General features: G+C 39.3%; 1 protein-coding gene across 3 annotated transcripts in view; it reads left to right on the top strand.

The window, feature by feature from the left end:
• COL6A5 (collagen type VI alpha 5 chain) overlaps nucleotides 1-22,091 on the top strand; it is a 167,131-nt gene that overhangs the window by 110,458 nt on the left and 34,582 nt on the right. For all 3 annotated transcript variants that reach the window (XM_069568288.1, XM_069568289.1, XM_069568287.1), the window contains one exon: nucleotides 461-666. In XM_069568288.1, the coding sequence (XP_069424389.1) occupies nucleotides 461-666 (206 nt within the window). The remainder of the gene's footprint in view (nucleotides 1-460; nucleotides 667-22,091) is intronic.

Below are 22,091 nucleotides of genomic sequence, written 5' to 3'. Positions count from 1 at the left end.
TTATGATGCTTTTATATACTACTGGATTCAGTTTGCTAACATTTTGTTGAGAAGCTTTGCGTCCTATACTCATCTAAGATGTTGGCATATAATTTTCTCTTTTTTTCTGGAGTGTCTTTGGTTTTGGTTTCAGGATATTGGTGGCCTTTTGGAATGAATTTGGGAGTGTTCTGTCCTCTTGAATATTTTCAAATAGGTTAAGAAGGATAGGTATTAGTTCTTCTCTACATGTTTAGTAGAATTCCCCTGTAGTATAATGAATCTTAATGAATTATTTGATTGAAATAAGCTTAGATATTTAACACCCAACTATCTTTCTAAGAAATAATTAAGTAACCATATTAAATCATTGGGATATTTTGTTTGCATTCCCCCAATACAACTAAAACTAAAACTTCCCTGAAGTTTAAACTTTTCCTAAAGTTTTAGTTCACCTAAAACCTCCCTTTTTATCTTCTAGATTTACTCCTGCAGCTTATGATATTTCTTCAGGAGAGAACATCATCGGCCAGGAATTGAGTGCTCAGAGAGATTCATCTTTGGTATTGGAGGACAATGGAAGCAGCCATTTGGTTTACATTCCAAGCCAGATGCTTATGCCACAGAAATCAATGACTAAGTATGAAAAAGATTGGGATTCTGAAGCAATTGCAAGTCTCACCTCTGGTAAGGAAATGAAAAGTTATACTGAATAACTTGACCTTCTTTAACACTAACAGAGAATGAAATAAACAAGCCTGGCATAAAAAGCAACTTTTTTCAAGTTCAAGATGGTGGCTACAACTGCTGTTTTTATTTGATTTGAAGATTTAAATGGTCACAGGTACCACTCTGAAATCACTGGTGAGCCCTAAGAAACGTCCTTGATATTCTCACCAAATTTAAGATTTCTCTAGAAGCCACAATTTAGGTTGGTGTGATGTAGAAGGAAGCAATGTAGAGAAATAGCATGGCAAAGGTGAAATTAAAATAACTTTTAAAAGTTGGCCTGGCCAGTGCCCCAGAATTTGTGATTGTATAAGAAGGTATAAGGTTCCCCCCCTCACTGGAAATAAATTAAATACCCCACTGTCTACTGTATACATTTTAATGGCAAAGCAGAAATGCTTTTTGTCAGAGTTTAATAGTTTCAAACAAATCAGATACATAGAATTTTGGCTTTATTTTCATTTTAAAGGATGACATTCTAAACAGACTGTTCAGCTATTCCATCTGTGCATCTGGATTCTTCCAAAATGCTCATTTGGCCAGAGTGCAAACTTTCAATGCATTATATCATAAGCATCATGTGTATTGTTAGCATATGCAAGTTTGAAAGAAAAGGGGGCCAATCGCATGCTGGTTATTCACAAGAATGAGGAATACTAATTCTTAGTGACTCCCTTGGATAAATAATGTGCTTTATTTGGGCTCAATTCTCATGTCCCCATATTTCTCTCTATTTCTGAAATATATATGTTTGAATTTGAGCTTTAAAAATCACTAAAATTTCCTTTATAGAAGCTAGAATTCAGAATTTAAAAGTCAATCAATCACTAGTTGAAAAAGAAGACTTTTTAAAAAAGGTAATGGGGTAAAACTGTATGTACATAATCCCTTGGCTTTAGGGTATTCAAGTATGTGCATTGCTTATTTAAAACAGATATTATCATTATATAGACATAGCTTAAAGAAGAGAACAAAAAATTGTTTTTCTTAATGAATGTAGTTAATTTGGGGTATTCATTTTAGTGATATGGGAATTAAAACAGTTCTCAAGGCACAGGAGTTTATCATGCTCAAGTTTTAAAACCAGAAAAAGAGAAGTTCTCTTGGCAGTGTTGAAATACTAAATGGTCATTTGTGATAGTATGGTTAGAGGTAAGCACTTTAAATTCTGATAATTCAAAAGTGTGCACCTTTTCAAGAAAGGCAGAAATAATTGGATACTTAAGGGGAAAAAAAAAAAAGAAACTCATCTTTGCAGCCATCTTTAACGAACATTGTTCAGTAATAATAGAAAGACTTTTCACTTGGTTTTTCAGATGTCTGGGAATGGGGATACTCATGAAAGTACCAGTTTAAGGTCTAATTTGGCTGAAGAAATAATTGTTGCATGGCTCTATAGGGAAAACTGTCAATTTTCTCTTATCCCCACCTTGCACAATTTCTCTTGCAGTAGGTTGCAGTGTGTTGAGAGTTCCATAGAGGTTTATGTCAAGTTGTAATTTCCTGGAAACAGAGTCTCAGACCTATGGATAATATATATATTCCTTTATAATAAATCTGAGTATCAGATCATCATTGTTGTCTAGGGACTTTGTACTGTTCTTATCTGATTTTTCTCTTTAAAATCATTGTTAGCTAGTTGTTGAAAGCGGCTAAGAACTTCCTGTATAACGTTCCATCCTCAAGGAGAATAAATTGTAGTTCAGATATTTTATTTAGTCACCAAGAGATGAGCTTTGATACGTTCCAGACGTATTGCACAAATAAAAGGTTGATAACGTCCATATGCTATGCACATTACTCGTTTATAATGTGATCCATGTGGTCAGTAGCTCATTTTTGTGCCCTTGAACTGAGAGCCCTGCGGAAGTCAGGAATCTTAACCATTTAAGAATTTTTAGAGTTCCCAGAGTACTGTAGCTGGCAAGGAGTTGCGTATCACTCTCTTTCAAAAGAAACACAACCACTGTCTCTTTACCTAGTCCTCTCCTCTGCTGCTTCCTCTCTACTCTGGTTTCCAATTCATCTTTAATTCCGTCTTCTTTCCTGGTCCTCTCTACTCCTTCAGTTCAGTTCAGTTCAGTAGTTCAGTCGCTCAGTCATGTCCGATTCTTTGTGACCCCATGAATCGCAGCACGCCAGGCCTCCCTGTCCATCACCAACTCCTGGAGTCCACCTAAAACCATGTCCGTCAAGTCCGTGATGCCATCCAGCCATCTATCCTCTGCCGTCCCCTTCTCCTCCTGCCCTCAATCTTTCCCAGCATCAGGGTCTTTTCCAAAGAGTCAGCTCTTCGCATGAGGTGGCCGAAGTATTGGAGTTTCAGCCTCAACATCAGTCCTTCCAATGAACACCTGGGACTGATCTCCTTTAGGATGGACTGGTTGGATCTCCTTGCAGTCCAAGGGACTCTCAAGAGTCTTCAACACCACAGTTCAAAAGCATCAATTCTTCTGTGCTCAGCTTTCTTCATAGTCCAACTTTCACATCCATACATGACCACTGGAAAAACCATAGCCTTGACTAGATGGACCTTTGTTAACAAAGTAATATCTCTTCTTTTTAATATGCTGTCTAGGTTAGTCATAACTTTCCTTCCAAGGAGTAAGCGTCTTTTAATTTCATGGCTGAGTCACCATCTGTAGTGATTTTGGAGCCCCCCAAAATAAAGTCAGCCACTGTTTCCACTGTTTCCCCATCTATTTCCCATGAAGTGATGGGACCTGATGCCATGATCTTCGTTTTCTGAATGCTGAGCTTTAAGCCTTTTTCACTCTCCTCTTTCACTTTCATCAAGAGGCTTTTTAGTTCCTCTTCACTTTCTGCCATAAGGGTGGTCTCATCTGCATATCTGAGGTGTTTGATATTTCTCCCGGGGATCTTGATTCTAGCTTGTGCTTCTTCCAGCCTAGCATTTCTCATGATGTACTCTGCATAGAAGTTAAATAAGCAAGGTGACAATATACAGACCTGACGTACTCCTTTTCCTATTTGGAACCAGTCTGTTGTTCCATGTGCAGTTCTAACTATTGCTTCCTGACCTGCATACAAATTTCTCAAGAGGCAGGTCAGGTGGTCTGGTATTCCCATCTCTTTCAGAATTTTCCACAGTTTATTGTGATCCACACAGTCAAAGGCTTTGGCATAGTCAATAAAGCAGAAATAGATGTTTTTCTGGAACTCTCTTGCTTTTTCCATGATCCAGCGGATGTTGGCAATTTGATGTCTGGTTCCTCTGGCTTTTCTAAAACCAGCTTGAACATCTGGAAGTTCACAGTTCACGTATTGCTGAAGCCTGGCTTGGAGAATTTTGAGCATTACTTTACTAGCGTGTGAGATGAGTGCAGTTGTGTGGTAGTTTGAGCATTCTTTGGTATTGCCTTTTACAGCAGCTCAAAGACAATTTGTATCAGAATTACCTGGAAACTCCTAAGCACAGATTCCTAAGCCCTTCTCAGTACTACTGCTTCGTATTCAGCGGGGTGTGTGGTTTTATAACCACCCTAGGTGATTTCTGTAGGTACTCGCTTTTGAGATCCACTGTCCTTCTCGGAGCATATCTGTAAACCAGCAGCATCAGCACTACCTGGAACCTAGAACTGCACTCGTCCTGGCTCTGCTGAAGCAGAAACTGGGGAGGTGGGGCTCAGCCCTTTGGCTGAAGTTTAAGAACCACTGTGCATTCTACCACTTTAGTGTGCCAGAGCTGCTCTGTGCTCTCAGCTAAAATAAACTGAGTCACTACTGATGGTATCACAGAACAGAAGAATGCCTATTGCCAAAGGGATCCAGGTGAACTGGATTATAATTTTATTTTACTCATCCAAGAACACCGAATATTCATCCACCCATCTATTCATTTAACATCTATCTAACAAAATATTTTTAAGATCAAAATATGTAGAGATTATTGGAGAAGGCAATGGAACCTCACTCCAGTACTCTTGCCTGGAAAATCCCATGAATGGAGGAGCCTGGTAGGCTGCAGTCCATGGGGTCGTGAAGAGTTGGACACGACTGAATGACTTCCCTTTCACTTTTCACTTTCATGCATTGGAGAAGGAAATGGCAACCCACTCCAGTGTTCTTGCCTGGAGAATTCCAGGGATGGGGGAGCCTGGTGGGCTGCCGTATATGGGGTCGCACAGAGTCGGACACAACTGAAGCGACTTAGCAGCAGTAGCAGCAGCAGTGATACCATTACACATTTTGACCAAGACCTCCACAATATAAAAATTTCTTGGAAAATTCAGTTCCTCTTAATTACTCACCAATGGATTACACATAGTTCTTTGGAATTATGTAATGAAAAATGATGGTTTAATCCTAATTAAATTCAGCTGTTGACCCAATGGTGCTGCTGCTGCTGCTGCTAAGTCGCTTCAGTCATGTCTGACTCTGTGCGACCGCATGGACGGCAGCCCACCAGGCTCCTCCATCCCTGGGATTTTCCAGGCAAGAGTACTGGAGTGGGTTGCCATTGCCTTCTCCAAACCAATGGTGAGCCTAGCACTTTCATTAAAGATGCTGTGTTAATTAATACTTAAGGCATGATTAGTTTACTGTCAAGATTAAACAGGGACAGGATAATTTTTTAAAATGTGAAATACCAATCCAAACTCAGCCTAGGACTCACTCATAGCTTTAGGTGGTCCCTGGCCTTAGGACAACTTCAACTGATGTTCTTTTCAATGAATTTTATTAAGTAATGAGAAGGAACACTTCCGTCTTAAAACTAGTCTGGAGTTGTTCACAAGGGAATTTGCCTGGATTTTACTTTACATTTTTATTGGGTTGGACAAAATTTTCATTTGGATTTTGCTGTGACACCCAAACAAATTTTTTGATCGGTCCAATATTTCTCTAACTTGACTGTGATCTATAGTCAGCTTTTTTTTTTTTTTTTAAGCCAATGTATCATTTTACTTTGAATCAATCGTAAGGTAGTAAAGCTAGAAAGGTGTTTAGTGATTTGTGGTTGTCGTTGTTCAGTCACCAAGTCATGTCAGCTCTGCGACCTCATTTAGGGGTTAGCTCTTGCAAATTCACCTGGAGGTGATTCCATCCCACTCCACCCTAAGAGGCATATTGAAGTGTCTGGAGACCCTTTAGTTTTCATAACTGGAAGGTGCTACTGGCCTCTAGTGGGTAGAGGCCACAGATACTGCTTAGCACCCTGCAGTGCCCGCTGGACATTCCCTCACGACAAAGCATTATCCAGTCAGAGTGTCACTAGGGAAAGAAACCCTGTTAGAAGAAACTCCATGCCCTCAAGATCATGAAACCAAAAGACTAGTTCAGTATAGGACTCATGATTTCTACACACTGTCCACAGTTTCCCAGTACATCCTCAGGATTCTGCTAGTTTTTAAGAAAAATTATACAGATACTATCATACCATATAAGATTTTATTACAGTCACAAATCAAACAGTTTAGCAAACTGAGATGTTTGTGTGTGGAATACATTCTTTGGCACGTATGCTTACATGGGCTTCCCAGGCGGCTCAGTAGTAAAGAACCCCCCTGCCAGTGCAGGAGATGCAGGAGACGTGGGTTCAGTCCCTGGGTCAGGAAGATCTCCTGGAGGAGCAAATGGCAACCTACTCCAGTACTCTTGCCTGGGAAACCCCATGGACGGAGGAGCCTGGTGGGCTACAGTCCATGGGGTCACAAAGAGTTGGACATAACTGAGTGCACACACACACACACACACACAGAGGTTTACATAGTTTTATTCAGTTACATATCCTGCTTTTCACATATGTTTTACATTTTCCATATTCCTGCAAGCTTCATACTGATTTTTCTGTGCTCTCATAATGTTTCTCTCAGTGAAGGAATGTACTTAACTGTTTACCTCTTGAACACTTAGCTTGCTTCCAATTTTTGCTGTTATGTGTTGAATTTGAATACATATATCTTCTGCTACACTAAAATCTGTACTGAAATGCAGCAGAATTGGCTTCTGAGTCACCCAGAACTTAAAACCGTCCCCTAGCTGAACATTCTATTTTCATATTAGTACATGTGCAAAAGGGGTCAGTGGTAGAACTGGGGCTGTGTCTGAACTGTAGTGACATGTCTCATGAATGCTTCAGGAAATCTCAACCATCTGGATGCTCTTTGGGAGATAAACTGAGTCTTCTATTCATATTAAACTGTAGACAGGTTGTGGCATTCACTTTTGTTTGGGAATTTATTGTATAGTTATTACAGTTTGGGTGGCTTCCTTGAAGATTTTGAGTATGACAGAACTAATGTGAACTGCGAGTTCAAGATACGTGGATGATTTGACTTCACAGGTTGCTTTCTGTGGGTCTCATGCGATTATTTGTTGCAATTACTAAAGCAATGTCCTACAGTGTTAGCAACACTTTTTTCATCGGGACCCTTTGATAATGGAATAAGACGTGGATAGCTGAAGAAATAATTGAGTGATGTTAGTGGTGGCTATGGAGGAAGCAGTGGTATCCCTTACCATTGGTATGTGTGTTAGTCGCTCAGTCGTGTCCAACTCTTTGCGACCCTTGCGACCCCATAGACTAGCCTTCCAGGCTCCACAGCCCATGGAATTCTCCAGGCAAGAATACTGGACCAGGTAAGCTATTCCCTTCTTCAGGGTACCTTCCCAAACCAGAGATCAAACCAGTGTCTCCTGCATTGCAGGCAGATTCTTCCTGTCTGAGCCACCAGGGACACCAGGGCTTACTATATAGGAAAGGACTCTGCCAAGCATTCAAGTGAATTTCCTATGAATACTAATGCAGCAAATATGTATTTGGCTCCTGTTCTGAATTAAACCCCGTGCTAGTCTTAGATTAAAAAAAAAAAAAAAGGTTCAGACGGAGGCCCTGTCTTAGAAGGAGACTATAGTCTGAGAGAGTATACTCTGTGTGTACGAAAAAATAAATGCCTAATACAAGTCAGAAAGCATCCAGTTCAAGAAAGTGCAGATGGAATGCTTCGGGGACCAATATTGATTTCAGCATTGCATACACTGTCTCACTTGATGGAACAATGCATTAGGAATAATAGTAACTAATAATACCAATAAGTTACCGCTTATTTACTATGTGAAACTACGTACCAGGCACCATGCTAAACTCTTTATAAATGAATACATGACTTCATTTCATCCTTACCCCCCACATCTATTATTATTATAATGACTATTATATTTTACAGATGAGGACACGAATGCAAAGAACCACAAGCACAAATTAAAAGCAGCAGAGCCAGAATTCAAACCCATGCCCATTTCCACAAAAATGCTAACTCTTTAAAATTTTTTTTTAATTGGAGGAAAATTGCTTTACAATGTTGCGTTGGTTTCTGCTGTCTAACAACTTGAATCAGCCATAATTACACATATGTCCTCTCCTTCTTGAGCCTCTTTCCCCTCCTCCCATCCCTCTCCTCCAGGTTGTCACGGGGCACCAGGCTGGGCTCCTTGTGTTATACAGCAGCTTCCCACTGTCTGTTTTATACGCGGTATTATATGTACGTCACTGCTGTTCTCTCAGTTCGTCCCACCCTTTCCTTCCCTCTCTGTGTCCACAAGTCATTCTCCACTAAGTTCACCAGTAGCGCCTTTCTAGATTCCATATATGTGTGTTAATATACGACACTTGCTTTTCTCTTTTTGACTCCGTTCACTGTGTATACACTCTGTATTCATCCATCTCCATAGGACTGACTCAGATTCACTCTTTTCACAGTTGAGTAGTATTCCTGTCTATATGTACTACATCTTTTTTTATCTATTCATCTGTAGATGGACAGCTAGGCTGCTTCCATGTCCTTGCTGTTGTAAATAGTGCTGCAGTTTACATAGGAGTATGTGTGTCTTTTAGAATTTTGGCTTTCTCAGGGTATATGCCCAGGAGTGAGATTGCTGTATCATATGGTGGATTTATTCCTGGTCTTTAAAGAAATTTCCATACTGTTCTCCATTAAGGTTATATCAGTTTCAGTTCAGTTCAGTCAGTTCAGTTGCTCAGTTGTGTCCGACTCTTTGTGACCCCATGAATTGCAGCACGCCAGGCCTCCATGTCCATCGCCAAATCCCGGAATTCACCCAGATTCACGTCCATTGAGTCAGTGATGCCATCCAGCCATCTCATCCTCTGTCATCTCCTTCTCCTCCTGCCCCAATCCCTCCCAGCATCAGAGTCTTTTCCAATGAGTCAACTCTTCGCATGAGGTGGCCAAAGTACTGGAGTTTCAGCTTTAGCATCGTTCCTTCAAAAGAACACCCAGGACTGATCTCCTTCAGAATGGACTGGTTGGATCTCCTTGCAGTCCAAGGGACTCTCAGGAGTCTTCTCCAACACCACAGTTCAAAAGCATCAATTCTTTGGCGCTCAGCCTTCTTCACAGTCCAACTCTCACATCCATACATGACCACAGGAAAAACCATAGCCTTGACTAGATGGACCTTTGTTGGCAAAGTAATGTCTCTGCTTTTGAATATGCTATCTAAGTTGGTCATAACTTTTCTTTACATTCCCCCTAAGATTATAGGAGGCTTCCCTTGTCTCCACATCTTCTCCAGCATTTGTCTGTAGATTTTTTGATAATGGCCATTCTGGGTGGGGTAAACTGATACCTCATTTTAGTTTGATCTGCATTTTTGTAATAAGAGCTGGTTGAGCATTTTTCATGTATTTATTAGCCATGTGTATGTGTTCTTTGGAGAAATGTCTGCTTAAGTCTGCCTGTTTTTTTACTAGGCTGTTTGTTTTCCTGATATTGAGCTGTATGAGCTGCTTATATATTTTGGAGAGTAATCCTTTGTTCAGGTGTTTCATCTGCAATTATTTTCTACTGTTCTGAGGGTTGTCTTTTAATCTTTATAGTTTCCTTTGCTTTGAGCTTTTAAAGCTCTGACCTTTTATTAGGTTACATTGTTTATGTTCATTTGTATTTCCTTTGCACTAGGAGATGGGTCAAAGAGGATATTGGTGTAATTTATGTTAAAGAATGTACTGCCACTGTTTTCCTCTAAGATTGTTATAGGTTCTGGCCTTATATTAAAGTCTTTAATCCATTCTGAGTTTCTTTTTTTGTATGGTGTTAGAAAATGTTCTGGTTTCATTCTTTTACATGTAGCTGTACAGTTTTCCTAGCACTGTTCATTGAAGAGATTGTCTTTTCTCCATTGTACATTCTTGCCCCCTTGGTCAAAGACAGGTTCCCCATAGATGTGTGGGTTTATCTCTGGGCTTTCTATCTTGTTCCATTGGTCTATATTTCTGTTTTTTTTTGCCAGTACCATACTTTCTTGATAACTGTGGCTTTGTAGTATAGTCTGAAGTCAGGAAGGTTGATTTCTCCAGCTCAGTTTTTCTTTCTGAAGATTGCTTTGATTATTCAGATCTTTTTTGTTTCCATATAAATTGTGAACTTTTTTGTTCTAGTTCTGGTGAAGAATTCCACTGGTAGTTTGATAAAGATTACATTGAATCTGTAGATTGCTTTGGGTAATATAGTCATTTTCAAAGTATTTATTCTTCTGATCCAAAAGCCTGGTATATCTCTCCATCTGTTTGTGTTGTCTTTGATTTCTTTCATCAGTGACTTATAGTTTTCTGTATACAGGTCTATCGTCTCTTTAGGTAGGTTTATTCCTAGGCATTTTATTTTTGTTGCAGTGGTAAGTGGATGGTTTCCTTAATTTTTCTTTCTGATTTTTCATTGTTAGTGTATAGGAAAGCTAGGAATTTCCTATACACTATTAATTTTATATCCTGCAACTTTACTATATTCTTGATTAGCTCTAGTAATTTTCTAGCGACATTTTTAGTGTTTTCCATGTACAATATCTGCAAACAGTAAGAATTTTACTTCTTCTTTTTCAATCTGGATTCCTCTTATTTCTTTTTATTCTCTGGTTACTGTGGCTAGGACTTCCAAAACTATGTTGAATAATAGTGGTGAGAGTGGGCATTCTTGTCTTGTACCTGATCTCAGAAAAAATGCTTTCAGTTTCTCACCACTGAGAATAATGTTTGCTTTGGATTTGTCATATATGGTTTTTATTGTGTTGAGGTATGTTCCTTCTATGCCTACTTTCTGGAGAGTTTTTTTTTTTAATCATAAATGAGTATTGAATTTTGTTGAAAGCTCTCTGCATCTATTGAGATGATCATGTGATTTTTATCTTTCAGTTTGTTAATATGGTATATCACATTGATTGATTTGTGTAGACTGAAGAATTCTTGCATCCTTGGGATAGAGCCCACTTGATCATGATGTATCATCTTTTTAATGTATTTTTGGACCCTGTTTCCTAGAATTTTGTTGAGAATTTCGGCATATGTATTCATCAATGACACTAGTATGTGATTTTTTCTGTGTGTGTGATTTGTCTTGTTTTGGTATCAGGATGATGGTGGATTAGTAGAATGAGTTTGGCAATTTTCCCTCCTCTGTAATTTTCTGGAAGGGTTGAGCAAGATATGTGTTAGCTCTTCTCTAAGCTTTTCATAGAACTTGCCTGTGAAACCATCTGGCCCGAGGTTTTTTCTTGTTGGAAGATTTTTTACTACAGTTTTGATTTCTGTTCTTGTGATTGGTCTGTTCATATTTTCTATTTCTTTCTGGTTCAGTCTTGAAAAGTTTTAATTTTCTAAAAATGTGTCCATTTATTCAAGGTTGTGCATTTTATTGGCACATAGTAGCTTGTAGTAACCTCTTATGATCCATTGTATTTCTGTGTTGTCTGTTGTAATTTTTTCTTTTTCATTTCTAATTTTATTGGGTTGACTCTTTTTTGCTTGAAGAGTTTGGCTAATGATTTTTCTTTTTTTTTTTTAATCTTCTCAAAGAACACACTTTTGGTTTTATTGATTTTTGCTATTGTCTCTTTCATTTCTTTTTCATTTATTTCTGCTCGGATCTGTATGATTTATTTTCCTCTACTAACTTTGGGGTTTTTATGTACTTCTGTTTCTAATTGCTTTAGATGAAAGGTTAAGTTGTTTATTTGATGTTTCTCCTCTTTCTTGAGGTCGGTTTGTGTTGCTGTAAACGTCCCTCTTAGCACTGCTTTTACAGAATCCCACAGGTTTTGAGAGGACAGGTTTTCATTGTCATTTGTTTCTAGGTTTTTTTTTTTTTTTATTCCCTCTTTGTTTCTTTACTGAACTCTTGGTTATTCAGAATAAATAACTCTTGGTTATTTATTCTCCATATATTTGTGTGCTTTTTTCCCTATAGTTGATACCTAATCTTATAGCACTGTGGTCAGAAAAGATGCTTGTTACAAGATCAGTTTTTAAAAAAATTTACCACAGCTTAATTTGTGACCCAAGATGTGATCTATCCTGAAGAATGTTCCATGTGAACTTGAGAAAAAAGTGAAATCTACTGTTTTTGGCTGAAATGTCCTGTAGATATGAATTAGGTCCATCTGGTTCAATGTATCCTTTAAAGCTTGTCTTTCCTTCCTAGTTTTCCGTCTGGACGATCTGTCCATTGGTGTAAGTGGGGTGTTAAAGTCCCTACTGTTACCGTGTTACTATCAGTTCCCTCTTTAATAGCAGTAGTAGTGGTGGTGTTAGTCACTCAGTCATGTCCAACTCTTTGTGACCCCAAAGACTGTAGCCCTCCAGGCTCCTCTGTCCATGGGATTCTCCAGGCAAGAGTACTGGAGTGGCTTGCCATTCCCTCCTCCAGAGGATCTTCCCGACCCAGGGATTGAACCTGGGTCTTCTGCATTGCAGGCAGATTCTTTACCATCTGAGCTACAGCAAACCATTGACATAACGAGAGACACTCCAGGTGATTTTCTTTCTATTCCATTTGTGTTTTTCAATTTGCCACAATTGATGGATAATACTATTAAAAAAAACTAACCAGTTTTCTGTGAAAACAGACTCCTCGGGTGCTTCTACACAGGTATACATATGCACACACATATACAATAACATAGCATATGTATATATATGCTAAACTGAATAAGCCTTTCTAAAAATCTCTATCTTCTTAAAAATAAGTACTTTTTTGCTGTCTGGATCAGTCATCACACAAGGCTTAATATGTAGGGCAACATATATATAAAACCAAACACAATTTTCCTGGCTGTGACCAACATGGAAAAATAACAGCTATTAGCATTTGCCTCATGGATTGAGATACTTCTATGTTGTACACATCAGTTCAGTTCAGTTTAGTCACTCAGTCGTGTCCCACTCTTTGGACCCCATGAACTGCAGCACACCAGGCCTCCCTGTCCATCACCAACTCCTGGAGTCCATCCAAACTCATGTCCATCGAGTCAGTGATGCCATCCAGCCATCTCATCCTCTGTCGTCCCCTTCTCCTCCTGCCCCTAATCCCTCCCAGCATCAGAGTCTTTTCCAATGAGTCAGCTCTTCACATGAGGTGGCCAAAGTCCTGGAGCTTCAGCTTTAGCATCATTCCTTCCACAGAACACCCAGGATTGATCTCCTTCAGAATGGACTGGTTGGATCTCCTTGCAGTCCAAGGGACTCTCAAGAGTCTTATCTATATATACTTATAATTATTATACATTCTTCTTGAATTTATGCCTTGATCATCATATTGTGTCCTTTCTTATCTCTTGTAATGATCTTTATTTTAAAGTCTATTTTATCTGATATGAATATTGTTATTCCCAGTTTCTTTTGATTTCCATTTGCATGGAATATCTTTTTCCAGGCCCTCACTTTCAGTCTGTATGTGTCCTTAGATCTGAAGTGGGTCTCTTATAGGCAGGAAATACAGGGGTCTTGTTTTTGTATCCATTCATCCAATCTGTACATTTAAGATGATTATTTTATGTGTGATTCTATTACCATTTACTTTATTGTTTTGTGTTTGTTTTTGTGGGTCTTTTCTTTCTCTTGTGTTTGCTGTGTAGAGAAGTTCCTTTAGCAGTTTTCCTCTAGCTGGTTTGGTGGTGCTGAATTCTCTTAACTTTTGCTTATCTGTTAGAGTAATCTTGGTTGTAGGGTTTGTTTTTTTTTTTTTTTTTTTTTTTTTAAATCACTTTAAGTATATCTTGCCACTCCCTTCTGGCCTGCAAGTTCCTATTGCAAGGTCAGCTGTTAGCCTTATGGGGATCCCCTTGTATGTTATTTGTTGCTTTTCCCTTGCTGCTTTTTAATATTTTTTCTTTGTGTTTAATTTTCATTAACATGATTATTATGTGTCTTGGTGTGTTTCCTGTCTGGGACTCTCTAGGAGTCTAGACTTGGGTGGCTGTTTCCTTTCCCACGTTAGGAAAGTTTTTGACTATAATCTCAAATATTTTCACATACCCTTTCTTTTTCTCTTCTTCTTCTGAGACACCTATACTTCAAATGTTGGTGTGCTTAGTGTTGTCCCATAGGTCTCTGAGACTGTCCTCATTTCTTTTCATTTTTTTCTTTATTCTACTCTGTTTCAGTTATCTCCAGCATTCTACCTTCCAGCTCACTTATCCATTCTTTTGTCTCAGTTATTTTGCTATTGGTTCCCTCTAGTGCATTTTTTTTAATCTCAGTTGTTCATTGCTGATTGTCTATTCTTTATTTCTTCTAGGTCTTTGTTAAACATTTTGTGTATCTCCTCAATCTGTGCCTCCATTCTGTTTATCTGTGCCTGCATTTTATTTTCAAGGTTTTGGATCATCTTTGCTATCATTGCTCTGAATTCTTTTTCAGGTGGACTTCCTATTTTCTCTTCATTTGTTTGGTCTTGTGGGTTTTTACCATGCTTCCTCATTTGCTGCATGTTTCTCTGCCTTTCCTTCTGTTTGATTTACTGTGCCAGGGGTCTCCTTTCTGCAAGTTGCAAGGTTGTAGTTCCTCTTATTTGTTGAGCCTGCCCACCAGGAATGGAGCTGAACCAGTGCCTTATGAATGTTTCCTGGCTGGGGGGACTTGTCCCTATGTTCTAGTGGTTGGAGTTGCAATAAAACTAAAAAGTACTGTAAAAACAGAAAAAAAAAAAGAAATAATTTTATTTAGAAATAAAATGTTTTAGAAAGGAAAAATTGCATCAAAAAATAAAAATTTAAGGATTAGTAAAGAAAGAGCAATGTTAGAATAATACAAAAGATGAAAAAGAAAATATATGTGGAGAAAGTGGTAGTAAGAAAAATGTCCTCCTGAGTCCTCCAATGTTCTCTCCACACAGTGAGCTCCAGCCAATCTGCTTAATCAGGAAGTCCTCCAGTTTTCTAGGCAGGTCTCTAGACCCGCTGTGTGGTCAGCTCAGACTCAGACCTGGCCTTACTCCAGTTTGTACTTGCTCCCAAACCCCACAATTGTCCCCAAAGTTCACAGTCTCAGGCTCATTGCAGGGATTTAATCCTATGCATCTGTGGCTCCTTGAACAAATCCCCTTTCTTTCCTTTGCTCACACGGCTGCTGGTGCCCCTCTTTGGTTTGGGGCCTGCCTCTGCTTGTAGGCCACCGTTCAGTGTCTGTTCCCCTCCCAGACCAAAGAGGGTCCAAGTAACAGTTTACTAGGGCTCACTTGCTCAGTCAGGCCAGGGAGAGAGGGGGGGTGTGAAAGCCGTAACTGGGGTGTTTGGGGAGCGCCTTCTGCAGCCGAGGCCTGTGGGAAGTTGCTCCAGTCTGAGGTGGGTCATGTGCTCTCCCAAGGGAGCTGGCCCTGAGTCATGTGTCCCTTAACAGAGGCCAATTACATAGGCTCCTAGGAAGGTGTGGGCAGTAGCTGTGCCCGGTCAGGGCTTGGTGACAGCTGATGCCTCTGGGGTTGGGGCTGCAGTGGCGATGTTTTGCCTCCTGCCTCAGGCACTCGCACTGGCTCTGGCAGCGGCCAGTTGGCTTGCATTCCCCTCTCTGGATCATAGACTGCACTCACATCTAGTTTGCCTCTGATGCTCTTGCTGGCTTTGGCAGCAGCTGGGCGTATCTACTCCTGCGGCTGCGCAGTTCACAGCTGTGGCCTGGGTTCACAAAGGTGAGTTCCTGAGATCTGAAAGCATGGGGAGTTAGAGATCTCTCTGGGAGTCCCAGGCTTTTCCCGGGACTCCCTCCCCTCTGTTGTACCAGGCCCTTCAGAGTATCTTCACAGCATTCAACCCCGGTCCTCTCCCTGGGGTGGCACCCTCAGCACCCAGCCCCCATTCACCTCAGTGGGTGTGCAAACTTTCTCTGCTGGGAAGTGCTGGTCAGCAATGATCTCTGCGGTGAATTCTCTGTTTTGCCTTCTGAACATCTGTTGCTGCTGAGTTCCCCTCGAAGGTCCTGAAGCTCCCCTGCCCATCCCTGCCTGTGAGGGAGTTTCTGAGTGTGCAGAGACACTTCCTGCTTCATGTCCCCCTCCCTGGGGTGCAGGTCCCTGTTCCGAAATCCTTTGTCCCTTTTCTTTATCTTTTGCCCTACCTCATTCTGAGGAGACTGGCTTGCCTTTTTGGAAGTCTGGAGTAATGTGCTGTTGTTCAGAAGGTGTTCTGTAGGAATTGTTCCACAGAGATGTATTTTTGATTTTGTGGGGAAGAAGGTGACGGCTCCGTCTTACTCCTCCACCATATTGAAAGCTGCCACCCGCCCCCAAATGCTAACTTTTAACAGCAAGCTGTGTTGTCTGGCAAGGACATTGTCTGCATTTACAAATAGGGAAATATATACAGTTGCTAAATTTGAGGAGTATCATGTCATCATTGGGAAAGTTATTTTTAATTTTAGTGGTACAACTCAAGTTCTAGATTTGAATTTAATTTTTTAAAATTCCTGCTTATAGCTCATTTAGAGGACATAGACCAGAATAAATTGGCTTTATAAACTGCTTATAAATGCATCCAGAGGTCAGAGCACAAAATAACACCATTAAAACCATGGTGCTACTGTATACAATAGCCAAGACATGGAAGCAACCTAAATGTCCATAGACAGATGAACAGGTAAAAAAGATGTGGTATATATGTAATCTGTATATATAGACACACAGTATGTATATATAAATATTATATATATAATATACATACATTACATATATACACATGCATTACATATGTATATACACATTATATATATACACACATATACATATATACACATTATATATAGAGAGATAGACATTATGCATATACATTATATATTTAGACACATATATATAATATAATGTTAGCCATAAAAAAAGAATGAAATAATGCCATTCACAGCAAGAAGGATGGACCTAGAGATGATAATACTTAGTAAAGTAAGCCAAAGACAAATATATCACTTACATGTGGAATCTAAAATATGAGACAGATGAACTTATTCATGAAACAGAAGCAGACTCGCAGACAGACAACAAACATGGTTACCAAAGGGGGAGGGATGAATAAGGAGTTTGGAATTAAAATATACACATATATATAATATAAATTTATATATAAATAGATAAATATCAAGGATCTACTGTATAGCACAGGGAACTACATTCAACACCTTGTAATAATCCATGATAATTATGTATAACTGCAGTCAACACCTTGTAATAATCCATGATGGTTATGTATAACTACATTCAACACCTTGTAATAATCGATGATGGTTATATATAACTACATTCAACACCTTGTAATAATCCATGACGGTTATATATAACTACAGTCAACACCTTGTAATAATCCACGACGGTTATGTATAACTGCAGTCAACACCTTGTAATAATCCACGACGGTTATGTATAACTGAATCACTTTGCTGTACACCTGAAGCTAACACAACATTGTAAATCAACTGCATTTCAGTGATAATTAAAGGATGTCTAGTGACAGATCCAGGAGGTCAGGGTGTAAATGACCCCTAAGGCTTGCATCACTTTTCTCAGTGTGCTAGTGCCTTTTTGCAGATTGTGGTTTCAGAGTGTGACGTGGACGGCAAGAGTGAATCCTGTGGGCAAAGTGCCACCTAGAAAAGTCACAGCCAAGAGGGTATTTATTCTGTCTTCTGGGAAAAAGATGAAATTTATTTTAGGACCATGACTCCTACTTGTTCAGGCAAACGGGGGAGAGAGGAATTCATTCAACAAAACAAGGGATTTAAAAATATGTCTCTATTTCCCTTTGGCATAAAACAAATGACACGCAGTCAGACACACACGTGCTCCATCCTGTAGCTTCACTAGTGACCTCACCAGAAAGGCCTGGGGTGACAGTATTAAATGGAGAGGCATGTAAATCATCACAACTTCTCCCCAGTTAAGTATGTGTAAACACAACAGAATGGGCTTGAATGCGTGTCCCTTGTGTTCCACTAATACCAAGTGGCTTTGCATTTTGGGGCAATTCTGGCTTGCAGAATACAGTATCATAGGTAGGATTTTCAAATGTTTGAGACTTCTGGTTTTTTTCCCCCTCTAAATATTATATTTATAGAGTATCTAGGATATGCTTGGCACTGTGAAAATTTTATTTAATTTTCTCAAAAAACATAAGGTTATAATTTATTATTATGAAAGTGAAAAAAGTGAAGTCACTTAGTCATGCCCAACTCTTTGCAACTCTATGGGCTGTAGCCTACCAGGCTTCTCTGTCCATGGGATTTTTCAGGCAAGAATACTGGAGTGGGTTGCCATTCCTTTCTCCAGGAGATCTTCCCGACCCAGGGATTGAACCCAGGTCTCTCACGTTGTAAGCTATATATTTTTAAAGAATGAAACAGAGGCATGGAAGAGACTCAGGGTCACAGAGCTAAAAAAAAATGGTTTAAATGAGCCTCAAACTCCAAAGATTCAGCTCATACCCATTGCTCCATAAGGCCTAGGGAAGAAAACATTTAGTTTTCTAGAAAACATTAGTTTTCTTAGAAAAACATTTAGTTTTTCTAAGAAAATTTATTTAGTTGCCTAGTTTTGAAAGAAAACTTTCTTTAGTGGTTTCGATCGAAAGAATAGCATTGACCAAGACCCTGGTTCCTTAAACCAGGTCCTGGGGCCTTTGGCTAGGTGGTTAATGTGTTCCTTAACGTCTTTGCTCCACACTCAGATCTGATAACCAGGTCTTCTGAAGGAGTTAAACAAAGCTGGGTGCAAATCCCACCTCTCCTACTGATAGGCTATCACTTCTTGGCCAAGTCACTTGCTCCCTCCAAGCCTCAGCTTGCTCATCTGTAAAATGGGCATGATGATAATTTCACCCTCACAGTGCTATGTGGAATATTAAATGAGAGGAGATAGGCATGGAGCTGAGCACAAACTCTGAAGCTCATTCAACACTCCGAAAATGGAAGAATTGAAATTGAAAGCATTGCCAGTCTCATGGGAAGCCTTACAAAAAAAAGATGAAGTTGAAATATGTCTTTTGCAGTCCATGTGGACAGAAAAATACATATACAGCAGCTGCATTGTCTATGTGGCTTGCCTGTTGGAGAACACATGACTGATTCTGGCCACTGGACAAATCCAAGGCAGATCACAAGATAACTTGTGCATATCTTGACATTTCCCACAACCATGAAAGGCATCATAGCTCCACAGCATCTCAATCCCCGTCCAGATGGTCCAGCCCTGTAGATGCTCCTTTCTTCCTAAATTCCCTTTCCATCTCCACTTCTCCTGAAAGGTGCTGGACCACACTCAGCCCTGTGGATGCAAAATTAGGCTAATCTCTGGGGGTGCTTCCCTGGAAATCCAGCTGGGTCGCTCATTCCTCTCAAGCCATATCAAGTGAGTCAGCCCTTCCTCCTCTTCCATTCCAAGGAATTTATCCACAGAGTTGGAGATGAGTATTTGGCTTGGTGACATTATCAGAAAATACACAGCATTGCTCTGAGTAATAGGTATTCCTTAGCCGCACTTCTACCAGACTTCGCTATTATTGAAAAAAAAATTTTTTTTAAAGGCCCAATCTTTCCAAGTAAGATACTTTAGACTCAGAATAATTGTAAGTGATTATTTAGTGTTGGGCTAAATTTTAGAGTTTAGCACTTAGCTTCTTTTATTCTCATTTTAATCCTTTAAATAGGTAGATAACCTATTTTTAGAGATTTTAGAAGTGAAATATGTCTCTACATATCCCCATTTATTTGCCATGAAGTGATGGGACCAGATGCCATGATCTTAGTTTTCTGAATGTTTAGCATTAAGAAAACTTTTTTACTTCCTTCTTTCACTTTCATCAAAAGGGTCTTTAGTTCTTCTTTGCTTTCTGCCTTGAGGGTGGTGTCATCTGCATATCTGAGTTTATTGGTGTTTCTCCCGGCAATCTTGATTCCAGCTTGTGCTTCATCCAGCTCAGCGTTTCTCATGAAATATTTCCATGTATTGTATATATAATACATTCATCAGTTGATGGATACTTAAGTTGCTTCCATAAATTAGCTATTGTAAGTATTGCTGCTATGAACATCAGAGAGCATGTATTTTTTTTAACTACTGTCTTTACTTTCCTCAGATACATACTCAGAAGTGGGATTTCTGGATCACATGATGGTTCTGTTTCTGTTTTTTTTGCTGGAAACTCCATACTTTTCCATACTGACTGTGCCAACTTATATTCTCACCAACCATGTAGGAGAGTTCTCTTTTCTTCACGTCTTTACCAGCATTTGTTATTTGTGGACTTTTTTTTAAAAGGCATTTTTACTTTATTTATTTATTTTTGACACCAAAAGCATTTTGTATTGGGATATAGCCAATTAACAATGTTGTGATAGTTTTAGGTGAATAGTGAAGGGACTCAGTCATACATATATGTGTATCCATTCTCCTCCAAACCCCCTTCCCATCCAGGCTGGCACATGACATTGAGCAGAGTTCCATGTGCTATACAATAGATTTTTTTGGTTATCCATTTTAAATATCACAGTGTATACATGACCTTCCCGAAGTCCTCAACTATCCCTTCCCCCGGCAAACATGAGTTCATTTTCTAAGTCTGTGAGTCTCTGTCTTGTAAGTAAGCTCATTTGTATCGTTTCTTTTTAGATTCCACATATAAGGGATGCGATATGATGTTTCTGCTTCTCTGTCTGACTTACTTCGCTCAGTATAACATGCTCTCCACCCATCCAGGTTGCTGCAAATGGCCTTGTTTCATCCCTTTTAGTGGTGGGTAATATTCCACTGTGTCTATGCATCACATCTTCTTTATCCATTCCTCTGTCAATGGACATTTAGGTTGTCTCCATGTCTTGGCCATCATAAACAGTGCTGTGATGAACACTGGGGTGCATGTATCTTTGAGGGCCATGTTTTCCTCTGGATATATGCCCAGGAGTGGGATTGTAGGTTCATATGGTAGCTCTATTTTTAGTTTTTTAAGGAGACTCTGCACTGTTCTCCATAGTGGCTCTACCAATTTACATTCCCACCAAAAACTGCAGGAGGGTTCCCTTCTCTCCACAGCATCTCTAGAATTTGCTGTTTGTGGATTTTTTTTTTTTTATGATAACCATTCTGATGAGTATGAGGTGAAGTCTCATTGTAGTTTTGATTTGCGTTTCTCAAACGACTGGCAATTTTGAACATCTTTTCATATGCCTGTCGGCGATCTGTATGCCCTTTATAGAGAAATGTCTCTTCAGGTCTTCTGCCCATTTTTTGAGTGGCTTCTTTGTTTTAATGCTATTAAGTATCATAAGCTGTTTGTAAACTTTGGAGACTAATCACTTATCAGTCACGTCATTTGCAAATATTTTCTCCCAATCTGTGAGTTGTCTTTTCATTTTGTTTATTGTCTCCTTTGATACGCAAAAGCTTTTGAGTTTCAGTGGGTTCCATTTGTTTATTTTTGCTTTTATTTCCATTATTCTGGGGGATAGATTTAAAAAGATGATGCTGTGGTTTGTGTCAGAGAGTGGTCTGCCTATATTTTCCTCTAAGAGTTTGTTATTTGTGGACTTTTTGATGATGGCCATTCTGACAGGTGTGAAGTGATATCTCACTGTGGTTTTGATCTATGTTTCTCTGATGATTGGCAATGTTGAGGATCTTCCCAGTGCCCGTTGGCCATCTGCATGTCATCTTTATACAAAGGTCTCCTTGCCTTCTGCTTATTTTTTCACTAAGCTGTTTTTTAATATCGAGTTGTATGAGCTGTTTATATGCTGTGAATATTAACCCTTCATCATTTATACCATTTGTAAATACTTTTTCCTATTCAGTAGGTTGTCTTTTTGCTTTGTCAGTGGTTCCCTTTGCTGTACCAAAGCTTTTCATCTTAACTATGTCCAATTTCTTCATTTTTACTTTCTTCTTTCTTTGCCTTAGGAGCCAGATCCAAAAATTATTTCTACAACTTATGTCAAAGAGTATGTAGCCTATGTTCTCTTACAGCAGTTTTGTGGTTTCTGGCCTTACAGTTGAGTCTTTATCCGATTTTGACTTTATTTTTGTATATGGTGTGAGGAAATGTTTTGATTTCATTGTTTTTGCATGTAGCTATCCAGTTTTCCCAGCACCACTCATTGAAGA

Source organism: Ovis canadensis, chromosome 1 (genome assembly GCF_042477335.2).
Source record: "Ovis canadensis isolate MfBH-ARS-UI-01 breed Bighorn chromosome 1, ARS-UI_OviCan_v2, whole genome shotgun sequence".
Lineage (NCBI taxonomy): Eukaryota > Metazoa > Chordata > Mammalia > Artiodactyla > Bovidae > Ovis > Ovis canadensis.
Note: the sequence above shows the minus strand (reverse complement) of the source record. Positions and strands in the feature narration are given on the sequence as shown.